General features: G+C 38.6%; 1 protein-coding gene across 1 annotated transcript in view; it reads right to left on the reverse strand.

Annotated features, from left to right (window-relative positions):
* Nucleotides 1-16,304, reverse strand: part of LOC150079223 (DDB1- and CUL4-associated factor 17-like) — a 260,750-nt gene that overhangs the window by 53,207 nt on the left and 191,239 nt on the right. Inside the window, exon 11 of the mRNA XM_090382995.1 lies at nucleotides 1,863-2,013. Coding sequence (XP_090239121.1) covers nucleotides 1,863-2,013 — 151 coding nt within the window. The remainder of the gene's footprint in view (nucleotides 1-1,862; nucleotides 2,014-16,304) is intronic.

The raw sequence follows: 16,304 nt of genomic DNA on the forward strand, positions 1-16,304 counted from the left end.
ACATGTCTGTCACTCAGCACCAGCACTCAACCTTTGCAATCATCTCACTGTCAGTGGATGTTGATGGCCTTCCTTCTCTTGGCTCATCAAAGACACTTGTACAACCACACTGGAACTCCCGTTTCCACTTTTTTTACAGTGCCATAGGATGGACAATTCTGCAAATACACAGCTTTCATTTCTTCATCAATTTCCTGAGCTTTCTTGTACTGCAAATTCAGGAACTTGATCACTGCTCGATACTCCACTTTGTCAACCATGGTGTCTTTCTTCACCTCACCTCTTCCGGGCTCCACCTCACCTCTGATGCACGATCACCTACGGGAATGAAATTTCATGTTATTTATTGAATATATAGAGAACTTATATTAAAAACGGCATCTTCCTACTGATGTTTTATCTATGTCAGGGTATGAACTTCCTGATACCCTCTCGTATACATAATATAAATGGATCTGGGAGATATGATATTATTATACGGGCAGATATGAAGTTTTCTGAGCAGTGCATGGTGTCCTATTGATGATTTATCAAACAATATCGTGTAGAGATAGGGAGGGCATAGTCCCACTGTATGAAGCAATTGTAAGGATACATTTGGAATACTGAGTCAAAGTATGGAGACATTTTAAAAAAGACATTGATCTTCTTGAAAGGGTCCAAAGATGGGCAACTCATTTGGTAAGACTTTCAATATGAGTTTATTGTTGGATGCACATCAATAATGTTTCTGTGCATGCAATTGTTACTCATCGTCTCCCAAAATGCACTGTGCCAGATTTTATTCAAAGATGGAAGGCTGTAGTTGAGATTTCAACAAAGAAAAGGTTCAGGTGGCCTTGAAAACTCAAAAAATAATAATAATAATAATAATAAATAAATAAATAAATATATATATATATATATATATATATATATATATATATATATATATATAGAATGTACCATAAAAGAGGGTTATTCATGAATTCTGTATCATCTGTGGTAAATATTGTGGAGCAAAACCAGGAGGCTATTCTTGACATGGAATTTTCATCATTACTTGAACCATTTGTAAGGAACTCAACAGCTTTGGGTTTAATCATAGGACATCTGAGATGTTGCAATGGTCACTGCTGCAAAATGGTGTTTGTCACTTCCAACATTCATGGATTTCAGAACAGCTGCAGAAGATATGAACTAACTAATCTTAATGCACAATGTTTCGTTCCAACGAATGTGTTTGGAGTCAGGAATTGTCTAGAAGACATTTCTCATTGGAGTTGTTCTGTTGGTGGTAGTGCCTAAAACCATGATGTCATGACCTACTTGGCCATTTTGGACAATTACGTGCTACCAATGTTGCGCAGAAAACAGCTCAATCAATATCAGCATAACAACACTCAAGGTCAAAAAGCAAAGAATCATATAGGACTGGCTTATGGGCAATGACACTGAAAAGTTGGAGTGATCAGCTCAGAGCTCACTACAACTCCAATGACAACCAGTGGGAAGAACTGGAGTGCTAGATTAGGCTGCAATGAAAACAGCCTTCTTTCAAACAAGCTCTGGCAGCTGTTTTGCAGGAAGAACAAAGACAAATTCCAGCTGACACCTACTAGAAGTTGGAAGATGCCAGGAGGGTTGAGGCTAATGGTCACCTAAGCCTATCTAAAAGCCCTGTTCACAACTACTTGTGTGTGTGTCCACAATACGTTTGATAACATAGAACTACTTCAGAAATAAAATGTATTATCTGTCTTAATTATATTCTATTTGAACACCAAATAAATGTCTATTATATAATATATTTAGCAGAATATAATATCTTTTTTAATTTTAAGTTTATAATTTAAAAAACTTTAAGAGTTTCTTTCAGTTACCTCACACATATCACGATGCACTATGAATTTTCTTCTCCTATTATGGTTAGTTTTTATAACTGCTTTCTCTTGTCCTCCTTTCTCAGCCATTGAGAATATAAAACATTCCCTGAGTGCTATATGTCCATTTTCAGTTATCAGATTATAGACTCTGAAATAAAAAATTATAATTAAATGAAAAATTTAAATTTGGAAGAAAGAGAGAGAAATAGTGGTTATATTTCCATTTATGAAAATATTAAACTTGCTAATCCTACTTGAATAATAACTAATTTACGATCTTAACACATAGTTGCCAGCCTTTTACTTTCAGAAAGCAGTAGATTTCGTAATTTTTATTTGAAAGAAAAGCAGGAGATTGTTTTTACTTGGTACTTTGGCCTTGAAATTAAATTTTGCTAAAACATACACATTTTATAGTGAAATACAGTCACAGAACTATTTACCAGTATAGTATATTTTCAAACATTAGATTATCTAGGATTTTTTCGTTTGTAGATTTTTGTTTGGATTGTCCGTTAGACTAACTGGCTATGACTGCTTCAAGAAAGATACTACTGCGGATTTTGCCTCTTCAGAAAGGTTCAGCCCAAGGTTTGTTTATAACAATGGCACTGCTGTTTAGAAGTGTCTATTAAGGGCACTTCCAAAGCCTCACAAAAACAGATCTGAACTTTTTTTCCCCCAACACCTGGCTGAATACTCCTCCTCCACTCAGTATTACTATGAGGAAATTTTAAAATTATAAGCATGACTTGGAATATTATGATATATTTCAAGTTTCTTTGTGCACTTATCTGTTCCCCAACCAAGAATCACTGAACGTCAATTCTTTCTTTCTTTCTTCATAACTTTGGTAAATTTATATACTGAAACTAACATAAGAAATAGTTTAAAGTATCTGCTGTTTCATTTGTCTTTTATCTTTAATGTTACTGATGTAACTGCCAACTTTTGATTTTTGAAAAGCTGAAGTAAGATAACTGTAAGCAGAAGGAAAATGAATCTATTCACCAAAACAGATTTAAAAAAAAAAGTTTTTTCAAAAAAAACCCAGATTTTTTAAAAGTCCGTGCTGCATTAGTTAAAATTTCAATGTAACATACACATTTTATATTAAGATATAGCCATAGGACTGTTTACCAGTTACCAATACAGTATGCTTTCTAAAATTAGCTTCACAGGATTTCTGTTTGTATTATCTGTTAGATTATTATTTCTTCAAGAAAGATACACTGGCAGACTTTGCAATCGTAAAAAAATACTAAGCCAAAGACCATTGCTCAAAACAGTGGCCCTGCTGTCTAAAGATTTGGCTGTCAAGAGCATTTCCATGATTCACTAGAAAGAAAAGATCTGAACTCAGTTTTGCTTTTCTCAATTAGGCAAATATCCTCTCATACACAGCACTGCTATAAGGAATTGTTAAAATGCTAGGAATGATTTAGTATAATTTGTTATATTCTAGCTTCCTTGTGCACTTGTCATTTCTTCAACCAAAGGACTTGCATATCAATTCTTTCTTCTTTCATAATAACATCTGGTAGGTTCTCCCACTGAAACTAATACTGATGCTGAAAAACACCTATTGCTTCATCTATTTCTTTATCTTTAATAAGGTAGGCTCATAAACACTATGAGCTAAGACAGCTCATAGTGTTTATGTCAATGATATACAAGATTTTTTCTGTCAGGAACAAGGAGATGACTACTCTGTTGTATAAGGCAAGATGTTAGGTCACATCTTGAGTACAGTTCTGAAGGCATCATTTTAGACACGATGTGGATCTGTTTGAATAGGTACAGAGAAGGGCAATGAGATTGGTGAGGAGAGAGAATGGCTACTCTTATGAGGAAAGGCTTCTATTCTGCAAAATGCAGCATCTGGAGACTATACACCTGCAAAGAGATCTGAGTGAGCAAACTCAACACACAGCATCCGTCCTCTTGCTCAGACTACACAAAAGAGGGGAATGAATTCAAATTGAGGAAGGATGGTTGCAGGATAAATGTGCAGAAATTTGCCTCCATCCAGCAGGTAGTTGACTGTTAGAGCAAATTTCCATCTAGTGTTGTGTAAGTGAGTAGTTTGAATAAATACAAGAACTAGACAAACTTTTGAGGGAATGGATAGGTGATATGGGAAGTTCTGTTTTTCTTTTTTTCCTGGCTGATGCTGTATAAGCTTGCTTTCTTGCATCATTTGTCACTACTAATACTAATATCAAGTACTGTAAACTTGTCCACAAAAAATTTCAAATTTGAAAACAATGCACCGCTAAGTGATGGAATTTTTGTTACTTCATAATTTGTAAGAACATCATTTTTCAATGGGATCTTGTGCACCATGTAGTTACAGGACACAATAAAGTACATTCTCACTTAACAAATGAACAGAATATTTTAGACTCTCTATTACCCTTTGCAATTATGCCGATGACTATCTTAGAATATTCTTTCTTGTTTAGTCTTCTATAGTAATTAACTTACAAAATGGAAGTGGAAGATTTAAAGACAACTGATATAACAAAATGTACATAATATTCCTCATCATATCTACGAGTAATGATTTCAGTATATGAATATGAGATATTAGCATTAGTAGAAGCATATGATGCAAGAAAGCCAGCTTATAGAGCATCAGCAAAAAAAAAAAAAAAAACACATTCCCATTTCACCAATTCATTCACTCCAAAAGTTTGCCCAATTCTTCCTTTAATTTATTTAAGCTATCAACTTCCACAACGACCGATGGAAGTTTGTTCCAGTAATCAACCACCAGCTGGATAAAGGCAAATTTCTGCACATCTATTGTACAACTGTCTTTCCTGAACTTGAATTTATGCCCCTAATTGTGCATGATCTGAGCAACTGGAAGAATCCAATCAGCATTGAGCTTGCTCAAACCATTTAAGGCCTTATACACCTCGATCAGATCACCTTTCAGGTGCCTACTTTCCAGACATTGCAATTTGCAGAACTTAGGTCATTCTTGGTAAGAGCAACCCTTTGTTCCCCTCAACAATCTCATTGCCTTTCTCTGTACTCATTCCAGTAGCTTTACATCCTTCCTAAAATGAGGCCTCCAGACCTGTATGCAGTAGTCAACGTGCGGCATGACAAGGGGATAATCACCTCCTTATCCCTGGTAGCAAAATTCCTGTATATCACTGACAAGACCCCATGAGCTGCTTTGGCAGCCTGCACTGCTCAGAAAACTTCCTATCTGACTTCACAATTACCTTCAATTCCTTTTCATTCTCTACTACTCTGAGTGTAGTACCCCATCTACTGCTTACCATATGCAGTACTTTACATTTGTCAATGTTAAACTGCAATTGGCACCTCTTAGCCCATCTGCCCAACTTTTCTAGATCTTGTTGTAGTAGCATGCTGTCACTACTGTAATTAAAAATGCGGTCAACCTTCATAATGTCTTCAGATTTGGACGTTGAGCCTGATATACCTTTATTAATATCGTTGATAAATATAGAAACAACAATGGGCCCAACGCCAAACTCTGGGGGTGTCCACTAAATATACCACTGATATACCTTTATCAATATCGTTGATAAATATAGAAACAACAATGGGCCCAACGCCAAACTCTGGGGGTGTCCACTAAATATATTAGTCCATAAAGAGCAGTGTCCATTAATTACCACTCTCTAAATTCTCCCACTGAACCATCCTTTTATCCATAGCAGCAACTTGCCCTTAATGCCATACTATTCCAATTTGTACAGCAGTCTTCCATATGCAACAGTATCAGAAGCTTTCCTGAAATCCAAGTATATGATATCAAAATTATTTTTTGCATCCAGTTCCTTTGTGAACACATCATAGTATCTAATCAAATTAGACAGATAAGGCTTCCCCATAACAAACCCATACTGTGTCTGAACTATAACTTCAGAGTCTTGTCTAGATGATTCTGCAATGTTCTTTAACCAGTGACTCCATTTATTTCCCTTGGAACAGAAGTTAAAATAACAGGTCTGTAATTACTTGTGTCACCTGTTAAACCCTGCTTTGTGAACAGGGGATACATTTGCACATCTCCAGTCTGTGGGGACCTCCCCTGAATCCAAGGACACTCTCATAATTATGGCTAAAGGTATGCTTACTTCTTTTGCTGCCTCCTTTAATATAACTGGATAGATCCCATCCACCACAGGTGTCTTTCTTATGTTTAACTTCAAAAATTTCTTCTCCACTTTGCTCTCAGGTATTACAAAATCCTTTAGCTCCTTTTTAGAGTTTGATAAACTTTTGGCATTCCCCTCCCTAAAGGACAAATTGCTCATGGATAGCTTATTGTAGCATTGTAGCTTATTGCTGCTCCTGGAACAGAGAAGTTTTTTCGGATTTATTTTCTGTTTTATTAGCTTAAATTGGCATATTAACTTATTTTTTAGAGTAGCTTTATATTCCTATTTACAATACTTAGTTTAAAGTTTAACTTAGATAGAGATTTGTAGGTATTACTTAGTATCGGTAAAGGGATATCAAATCCACGTGTTACAAGTTGCAGCTCTGTTGAACGAGAGGCTTTTTTTTTAATCATATTTAGCCTATTTATTAACCAATTATTATATCAAATTATTTTCTGTAAGTAGCTAGTCAGGATCCTTAGTTTATTCTGAATTGAGACAGCGAGATTTGGAAGTTAATCGATTACTTAAGTGTCCATAGATTTACTGTTCGTAATTTGCCGCCATTGTTACGCGAAACAAAATATCTCGAACTAGACAGCATAAGCTTAGTATAGTATAGTACATAATATAATATTGTCAAATAATCAGTAAATCTATTAATCTTGTTGAACTTCATTGTCAATTAAATTGTACTTTTAACTATATACACATAACGACTTAGATTACGTAACATAAATAATTATCAAAAATAAATAATTAATACTTAACTTGATACGGAAGTTATATAAAGGGATTTCGTAGTTAACACTCGATATTGAAACATAAATATAGCATTATAACTGTGTTGGGATACAAGTTTAGGGTTTTAAATTTGTACTGAACTTGAAATTTTATTGAAATTAAATCGAAATCAGATTTCAGACCAGAGCAGCAAAGCAAAAGGCTCAAGCTAATGGGAGTGCTGTGGCTCAGGGGAGAACTGAGGGGGGACAGTTGCCCTCTGAATCACAGCCTTTTAAAATGCACTATTTGCTTGATGTTTGTGGAGCAGTCAGGTACGGGACATGATACTGCCATGGGGGATGTCTTTGTATGTGCGCGATGCAAGGAGTGTAAGGAAATCAGGCGACAATTCAGCGTTGTTATGGGCCTATATGAGAGCTTGAAGGACAGGGTGGATGCCCTCGAAGGATTAAAAGTGAGGGGCCCCATCAAGCTCTCAGCTGCCCACACCAACGCCAGAGCTTGCACTTGGGCATCACGCAACACAGCGGCAACCCCCCAAGGCAGAATGCGTTGGTCCCAAACGAATTAGTAGTTGTTGGTGACTATTGTCAGGGAAACGGGACCCATGCTTTGTAAAAAGGATAGGTGGAAGGACCAAGGTATGTCTGCCAGGGGCAAAGGTTGATGAAGTTGTAGAGCGGATACCATCTTTTAAGGGCACAAAAGGTGATATAGCTGTACACGTTGGCACTAATGATATTAAGAGTATAAGATCGTCGGAATTACTTAACAAGTACAGGTGACTGTTGAAAAAAAGCCGTGAATTAGGGTTGAATTTGAAAGTGTCTGCAATTCTGCCCAGACACGATAGGAGGGAGTATATGATGAGAGCCCTGTCGATCGATTTGGCCCTGGAAAGATTGTGCAAGGCTGAAGGGGTAGAATTTTTTTCAGCCTGTTCTGTACTTGTTAACAGGAGAGACTGCTTCTACAGGGATGGGATACACTTAAATAGAAAGGATGCAAGAATGTTTGCTGATGCTATCGAGGCAGTGTTAGGTGGATCGGAAAACTGCTAGACTGGGGGAGATACAAGGACTAAAAGATTAACAGTAGCCACTGGCAGAGGTGAAAGTGATTCTTGCACTGCTTCTATTGGAATGAGCAGCAGCTTGGAAAATAAGATGCAGGATATTTCAAAGACTGCTGGGAGTCATTGGGGTACAAGTAAACACATGGGTTGTGTTAGGGTAGCTAAGAAAAAGAACAGGTGCATGTATACTTGTGTGTACACCAATGCTAGGAGTTTGGTAAATAAATTTGATGAATTTGATGTATTGCTAAAAGCATCAAAGGCGGATGTTGTTGGGTTATCAGAGACGTGGTGTCACACAGATATAAGGAATGCAGAACTGGAATTTGGGGAGTACAACATCTACAGAAAGGACAGACAGGATAGGAGGGGTTATGCTATTAGCTAAGAAACACATAAAATCTAAGGAAGTGAAGCCAGTCGACATCGCTGGACAGTGCAGTGTCGAGTCAGTTTGGTGTGAGATAAGCATTGGGAGATCAAAATTGAGAGTGGGAGTGTGCTATAGGCTTAATGACTCTGATGAGTATAATAAGAAACTGTACAGGGAAATAGAGTGGGCCAGTAAACCAGAGAGTCTTATAATGGAGGATTTTAATTTCCCAGATATTGACTGGAATTTGTGGGTTGGTCACTCACACACTAGCAAGGCTTTTGTGGATTTATTGGATGATTGTTTTCTAAATCAGCATGTTTGGGAGGCAATTAGAGGGAGCAATACTCTTGATTTGATTATCAGTAGTGATTCTTCATGCATTAAGAATCTGCAGATACAGGAACCACTAGGTGGCAGTGATCACAGTGTGCTGAAGTGGGATTTCCTCAAGGAGGTAACTACCATCAGGGGTAAAGGGAAGGGTTATTGCTTTCATAAAGGCGACTACAATGGTCTGACACAGTATTTAAGTTCTATACAGTGGGACCAACTGATGATGTTACCAACAGCAAACTCAAAATGGGAAGCATTCAAAGAACTTATCTTGGAAGCTACTAGGCTTTACATACCAACTAAGAAATATTGTTCAAGGTTCAGGCCTAAATGGATGTCAGATGAACTAATGAGACATATGGCAGAGAAGAAAAATGCATGGGATACATATAAATTAACATGTGACACAGAAGCCTATGATAGATATAAGTTGATCTGTAACCAAGTTACAAAGGAGGTTAGGCAGGCGAAGGCAGATTACGAAAAATCTTTGGCAAGGGATGCAAAGAAAAACAGCAAAGAGTTCTTTACTTATGTAAACTCTAGAAGGAAGGGGATGAATCAGATTGGTCCACTTGATATCGATGGGTCAACTGTTGATGATCCTGCTCAGGTAGCTAACAAACTAAAGAATATTTTGCATCGACATTCACACACAAGGAGTTATTTAGCGAGGGGAAAGCCAGAGGTGTATTCAACTCTAGCAGTAAGCTAGAGAATCTTGTAATAACTGAGAGTAAAGAGGAGGAGAAATTGTTGAAGATAAACACAAGAAAGGCACCCGGGGTGGATGGGATCTATCCAGTTATATTAAAGGAGGCAGCAAAGGAAGTAAGCAAACCCTTATCCATAATTATGAGAGCTTCCTTGGACTGAGGGGAGGTACCCACAGACTGGAGAAGTGCAAATGTCACCCCAATTCACAAAGGAGGAGCAAAGGCTGACACAAGTAATTATAGACCTGTGAGTTTAACATCTGTTCCAGGAAAATTAATGGAGGCACTAGTTAAAGAAGCACTGCAGGATCATTTAGACAAGACTTCAGCTATAGCTCGGACACAGCATGGTTTTGTTAAGGGGAAGTCTTGCCTGACCAATTTGATTGGATACTATGATGCAGTCACAAAGGAACTGGATGCAGGGAATAACTTTGATATTATATACTTGGATCTTAGAAAGGCTGTTGATACTGTTGCACATGGAAGACTGCTGCACAAATTGGAGCAGTGTGGCATTGGAGGCAAATTGCTGCTGTGGATAAAGGGGTGGCTGAGGGGGAGAAGACAGAGAGTGGTAATCAATGGACACTGCTCGTCGTGGACTAATGTTATTAGTGGCGTCCCTCAGGGCTCAGTGTTGGTTCCATTGTTTTCTGTATTCATAAATGATATTGATGAGGGTATATCAAGCTTAATGTTGAAGTTTGCAGACGATACAAAGGTAGGCAGGGTTGTCAAGGACACTACTGACACTATGCTGCTGCAACAGGATCTGGAAAGGTTGAGCATATGAGCTGAGAGGTGGCAAATGAAGTTTAACATTGACAAATGTAAAGTACTACACATGGGAATCAGCAACCCCAGAGCAACGTATCAACTCTGTTGTACTACACTGACAGTGGTAGAGAATGAAAGGGACCTGGGGGTGGTTGTGCAGGCAAATATGAAGTTCTCTGAGCAGTGCAGACGGGCTGCAAGAGTAGCTCATGGTGTATTGTCAATGATATATAGGAATTTTTCTAGCTGGGATAAGGAGGTGATTATTCCCTTGTATAAGGCAGTGGTCAGAACACACCTAGAGTACTGTATACAGGTCTGGAGGCCTCATTTCAAGAAGGATGTAGAGCTGCTGGAACGAGTACAGAGAAGGGCAACAAGATTAGTGAATGGAACAAAGGGATGCTCTGATGAAGAAAGGTTTAAGTTTTGCAAATTACAGTGTCTGGAGACTAGGCACCAGCGAGGTGATCTGATAGAGGTGTATAAAGCCTTGAATGGTTTGAGCATGCTCAATGCTGATGGGATTCTTCCTCTTGCTCAGAATAATCACCTGAGAGGGCATAAATTCAAATTGAGGAAAGACAGATGTAGGATAGACGTGCGGAAATTTGCCTTTAGCCAGCGGGTGGTTGGTTGGTGGAACAGACTTCCATCCCTTGTCGTGGAAGTTGATAGCCTAAATAAGTTTAAGGCTCAGCTGGACAGATATTTTGAATGAACAAAGGGGTGAAGTGGAAGTGGTGTTTTTTTTTTTTTTTTTTTGGCTGATGCTGCATAAACTTGCTTTCTTGCATCAAATGCCTCTACTAATGCTAATGATGAGAAATCTTTGGCAAGGGATGCAAACAAAAACAGCAAGGAGTTCTTTACTTATGTAAACTCTAGAAGGAAGGGGATGAATCAGATTGGTCCACTTGATATCGATGGTGCGACTATTCATGATCCTGCTCAGGTAGCTAACAAACTAAATCAATATTTTGCATCTACATTCACACATGAGGAGTTAATCAGGAAGGGGAATGCCATAGATGGAGTAAACACTGGCAGTGAGCTAGATGATCTTGTAATAATTGAGAGTAAAGTGGAGGAGAAATTGTTGAGGGGGATGAGATCTATCCAGTTATATTAAAGGAGGCAGCAAAGGAAGTAAGCAGTCCGTTACCCATAATTATGAGAGCTGCCTTGGACTCAGGGGAGGTACCCAGACTGGAGTAGTTTTCATGTGCAAATGTAACCCCAATTCACAAGGGAGGATCAAAGGCTGACACAAGTAATTATAGACCTGTGAGTTTAACTTCTGTTCCAGGAAAATTAATGGAAGCACTGGTTAAAGAAGGACTACAGGATCATCTTGACAAGAATTCAGTTATAGCTCAGACACAGCATGGTTTTGTTAAGGGAAGGTCTTGCCTGACCAATTTGATTGGATACTATGATGTAGTCACAAAAGAATTGGATGCAGCGAATAACTTTGATATTGTATATTTGGATCTTAGAAAGGCTTTTGATACTGTTGCACATGGAAGACTGCTGCACAAATTGGAGCAATGTGGCATTGGTGGCAAATTGTTGCTATGGATAAAGGGATGTTTGAGTGGCAGAAGACAGAGTGGTAATTAATGGACACTGCCCATCGTGGACTAATGTTATTAGTGGAGTCCATCAGGGTTCAGTGTTGGGTCCATTGTTGTTTTCTGTATTTATAAATAATATTGATGATGGTATATCAAGCTTAATGTCCAAGTCTGCAGACAATACAAAGGTTGGCAGGGTTGTTAAGGACGCTACTGACGCTATGCTGCTGCAACAGGATCTGAAAAGGTTGAGCAGATGGGCTGAGAGGTGGCAAATGAAGTTTAACATTGACAAATGTAAAGTACTACATATGGGAAACAGCAACCCCAGAGCAACGTATCAACTCTGTGGTACTACACTGACAGTGGTAGAGAATGAAAAGGACCTGGGGGTAATTGTTAAAGGCAGATATGAAGTTCTCTGAGCAGTGCAGACGGGCTGCAAGAGTAGCTTATGGTGTCTTATCAATGATATACAGGAATGTTTCTAGCAGGGACAGGGAGGTGATTATTCCCTTGTATAAGGCAATGGTGGGGCCGCACCTAGAGTACTGTATACAGGTCTGGAGGCCTCATTTCAAGAAGGATGTTGAGCTGTTGGAACGAGTACAGAGAAGGCAACAAGATTAGTGAACGGAACGAAGGGATGCTCTGATGAAGAAAGGTTTAAGTTTTGCAAATTACAGTGTCTGGAGACTAGGCACCGGCGAGGTGATCTGATAAAGGTGTACAAAGCCTTAAATGGTTTGAGCATGCTCAATGCTGATGGGATACTGCCTCTTGCTCAGAATAATCACCTGAGAGGGCATAAATTCAAATTGAGGAAAGACAGATGTTGGATAGATGTGCAGAAATTTGCCTTTAGCCAGCGGGTAGCTGGTTTGTGGAACAGACTTCCATCCCTTGTTGTGGAAGATGATAGCCTAAATAAATTTAAGGCTCAGCTGGACAGGTATTTCGAACGAATGGAGGGTTTTTTTTTTTTCGCTGATGCTGCATAAGCTTGCTTTCTTGCATCATATGCCTCTACTAATGCTAATGCTAAATAACTCCCCATGTGTGAATGTAGATGCAAAAACTCATTTTGTTTGTACTATACTCATCCTGAGCAGGATCATCAACAATCAAACCATCAATATGAAGTGGACCAATCTGATTCATCCCCTTCCTTCTACAGTTTTTCTTTGCATCCTTTGCCAAAGATTTCTTGTAGTCTGCCTTCGCTTTCCTAACCTCATTTGTGACTTGATTACAGACTAGCTCATATCTACATTAAACTTCTGTGTCACCTGATAATTTGTATGCATCCCATGCATTTTCTTCTCTGCCACAAGTCTCATTTCTACAGTTTCCCTTCCTTCTACAGTTTTTCTTTGCATCCTTTGCCAAAGATTTCTTGTAGTCTGCCTTCGCTTTCCTAACCTCATTTGTGACTTGATTACAGACTAGCTCATATCTACATTAAACTTCTGTGTCACCTGATAATTTGTATGCATCCCATGCATTTTCTTCTCTGCCACAAGTCTCATTAGCTCATCTGACATCCATTTAGGCCTAAACCTTGAACAGTATTTCTTAGTTGGTATGAATAGCCTAGTAGCTTCCAAGATTAATTCCTTGAATGCTTGAATGTATTTAGAATTTGCTGTTGGTAATGTTATCAGATTATCACACTGTACAGAATTTAAAATCTGTGTGAGACCACTGTAGTCTCCTTTACAAAAACCCTTTATCCCTGATGGTAGTTACATCTTTAACTAAATCCCACATCAGTACACTGTGATCACTGGCACCAAGTGGTTTCTTTGTTTGCAGAGTTTTAATGCATGAATAATCCCTGCTGATAATCAGATCAAGAGTATTACCCTCCTCTGGTTGCCTCTCGAACATGCTGCTGCAGAAAACAATCATCCAATAATTGATGAAGGTGGTTACACTAAGCAGCAGATTTTCAACGTTGACAAAACGGCCCTATATTAAAAGAAGGTGCTCTCTAGGACTTGCATAGCTAGAGAGGAGAAGTCAATGCCTGGGTTCAAAGCTGTAAAGGATAGGCTGACTCACTTGTTAGGGGCTAATGCAGCTGGTGACTACAAGTTGAAGCCAATGCTCATCTACGATTCTGAAAATCCTAGGGCGCTCAAGACTTATGCTAAAGCTAGCCTGCCCGTGTATTATAAATCATACAACAAAGCCTGGATGACAGCGGATCTGTTTACTACGTGGTTTACTGAATATTTTATGTGCACTGTCAAGGCTTACTGTTTAGTAAAAAAAATTCCTTTCAAGATATTACTGATTAGTGACAATTAGTGACGAAAAATACCTGGTCACCCAAGAGCTCTGATGGAGATGTACAAGGAGATTGATTAATGTTGTTTTCCTGCCTGCTAACACAACGTCTATTCTACAGCCCATGGATCAAGGAGTAATTGCTGCTTTCAAGTCCTATTATTTAAGATGGACATTTGTTAAGGCTATAGGTGCCTTAGATAGTGATACCTCTGATGGGCCTAGGCAAAATAAATTGAAAGCCTTCTGGAAAGGATTTACCATTCTAGATGCCATTAAGAACATTCGTGATTCCTGGGAAGAGGTCAAAATATCCACATTAAAACGAGTCTGAAGAAGTTGATTCCCATCCACACGGATGACTTTGAAGGGTTCGAGACTTCAGTGGAGGAAGTGACTGCAAATGTGGTGGAAATGGCAAGAGAACTTGAACTGGAAGCGGAGCCTGAAGATGTGGCTGAATTGCTGGCATCTCATGATCAGCCTTTAACAAATGAGGACTTGCTTTTGGTAGATGAACAAAGAAGGTTACTTCTTGAGATGGAATCTACTCATGACAAAGATCTAGTGAGCATTACTGAAATGACAATGAGGGATTTACAACACTACATTGGCTTACTTGATACAGTAGTGGCAGACTTGGAGAGGATTGATGCAAATTTGAAAGAAGTTCTACAGTGAGTAAAATACTATCAAACGGTATAACATAGTACAGAGAAATTCTTCGCAAAAGGAAGTGCCAGTCAATGAGACAAACTTATTTGCTGTCTTATTTTAAGAAAGTGCCACAGCCACTCCAACCTTCAACAGTAAATAGCCCTACCAACCAACAGCCTTCAACAGCAAGTAGCCCTACCGTCCAACAGCCTTCAACAGCAAGTAGCCCTACCATTCAACAGCCATCAACATCAAGGCAAGACTCTCCACCAGCAAAGAGAATAAGATTCATTGAAGGCTCAGATGATGAAGCTCCACTATCTCCTTCAGCCTTCCTTCCATAATTACTTCTTCTAAAATGTTCATTCGTCAGTCATCATAAGCAAAGGACGAAAATATATTAAGGTTAGCAATATAGTACTGTCGCATTTTTTTTTTAAAATTTATTATTTTACTTTTGCATCGTTTTTTTAGGCCTAGTGCTATCGTGCACTTATTAAATGATAGTGTAAATATGTTTTTAGGCTTTTATATGCGCTGGCAAGTGAAAAAATGGGCTGTGATTTGCTTTTTGACAGTGGTCCGGAACCTAACCCGCCATATTAGCAAGGTATGCCTGTATTTAGTTTTCAGAATAGATGTACATATACTTAGTGAAAGTTTCAGCACTGTGTACTAAAGAGAAACCTAATTGCTATCAAGAGCAGATGAAATTAAAGCCTTTCAAACCACAGAAAAGGAGACAGGAAGGGGTCTGTAATTGTTACTGAATTTGGATTACTCCTAGTATGCTTTAAATTTATATAACAAATAAGAATTCAAATTTGAAGCAGTACGTGTTATCCAAATATAGACCAATACATATTAAAGTGGTTCTCTAAGTGTCAAGAAAAGAACACTCCCTAAGTTAGACATCTCTTTCTGAAAGTGCTGAACAATTTGCTAAAGATAATCATGAAGGATTTAAGGAATTAGCATTTTAGCATTAGCAAAGAAGCTCACTTCTGGTCACCCCAGTGGCTCACATCTGGTGCATATGGGCTTGGCACACCCAAGGTCCTGAGCTGGATATCATCATTCTTCTCTTTCTTGGTGATTCCTTTCTACTTCTCTCTCTCTCTCTCTCTCTCTCTCTCTCTCTCTCTCTCTCTCTCTCTCTGGGTAACTTGGGAATTTTTTTTGGTTGGTGCAGCATAAGCCTCAGGCTTCCTTACACCATATTGGCCAATAATAATAATATAATGCAAGAAAGCAAGCTTATACAGCATCAGCCAAAAAAAAAAAAAAAAACTTCTCATTTCACCACTTGCTCCATATGTTTGTCTAGTTCTGCCTTGAATCTATTTAAGCTATCAACTTTCTATTGAATCTACTTAAGCTATCAACTATTGTATACAACTCAGGCATCTCTCATATTGTGGAGTTATACTTCATAACTGTTTTGCCATCATTACATCACTAGGGTACCTACCCACCCACTGAAGAAGGGCCATATAGCCCTGAAACGGCGCCATCTGGGTAGTGGTATCCGCTGAGAATAAGTAACAACAGTCTTCTCCTTTGGTGAAGCGTTACTTATTCAAAGTAGTGCAATATCATGACATCTCATTGTGAAGGTATTCACAGTATGAGATATAACTTAAATGATGCCACCTTTGCAAAAATTTGCTAATTCAGAGTTTAGCCGTGTACTAATGACATAGCCCAGTGGTCAGGAGCGAGAGTGCATAGCACG

This window comes from Mastigoproctus giganteus, chromosome 10 (genome assembly GCF_048544385.1).
Source record: "Mastigoproctus giganteus isolate SK-2022 chromosome 10, ASM4854438v1, whole genome shotgun sequence".
Taxonomy (NCBI): domain Eukaryota; kingdom Metazoa; phylum Arthropoda; class Arachnida; order Uropygi; family Thelyphonidae; genus Mastigoproctus; species Mastigoproctus giganteus.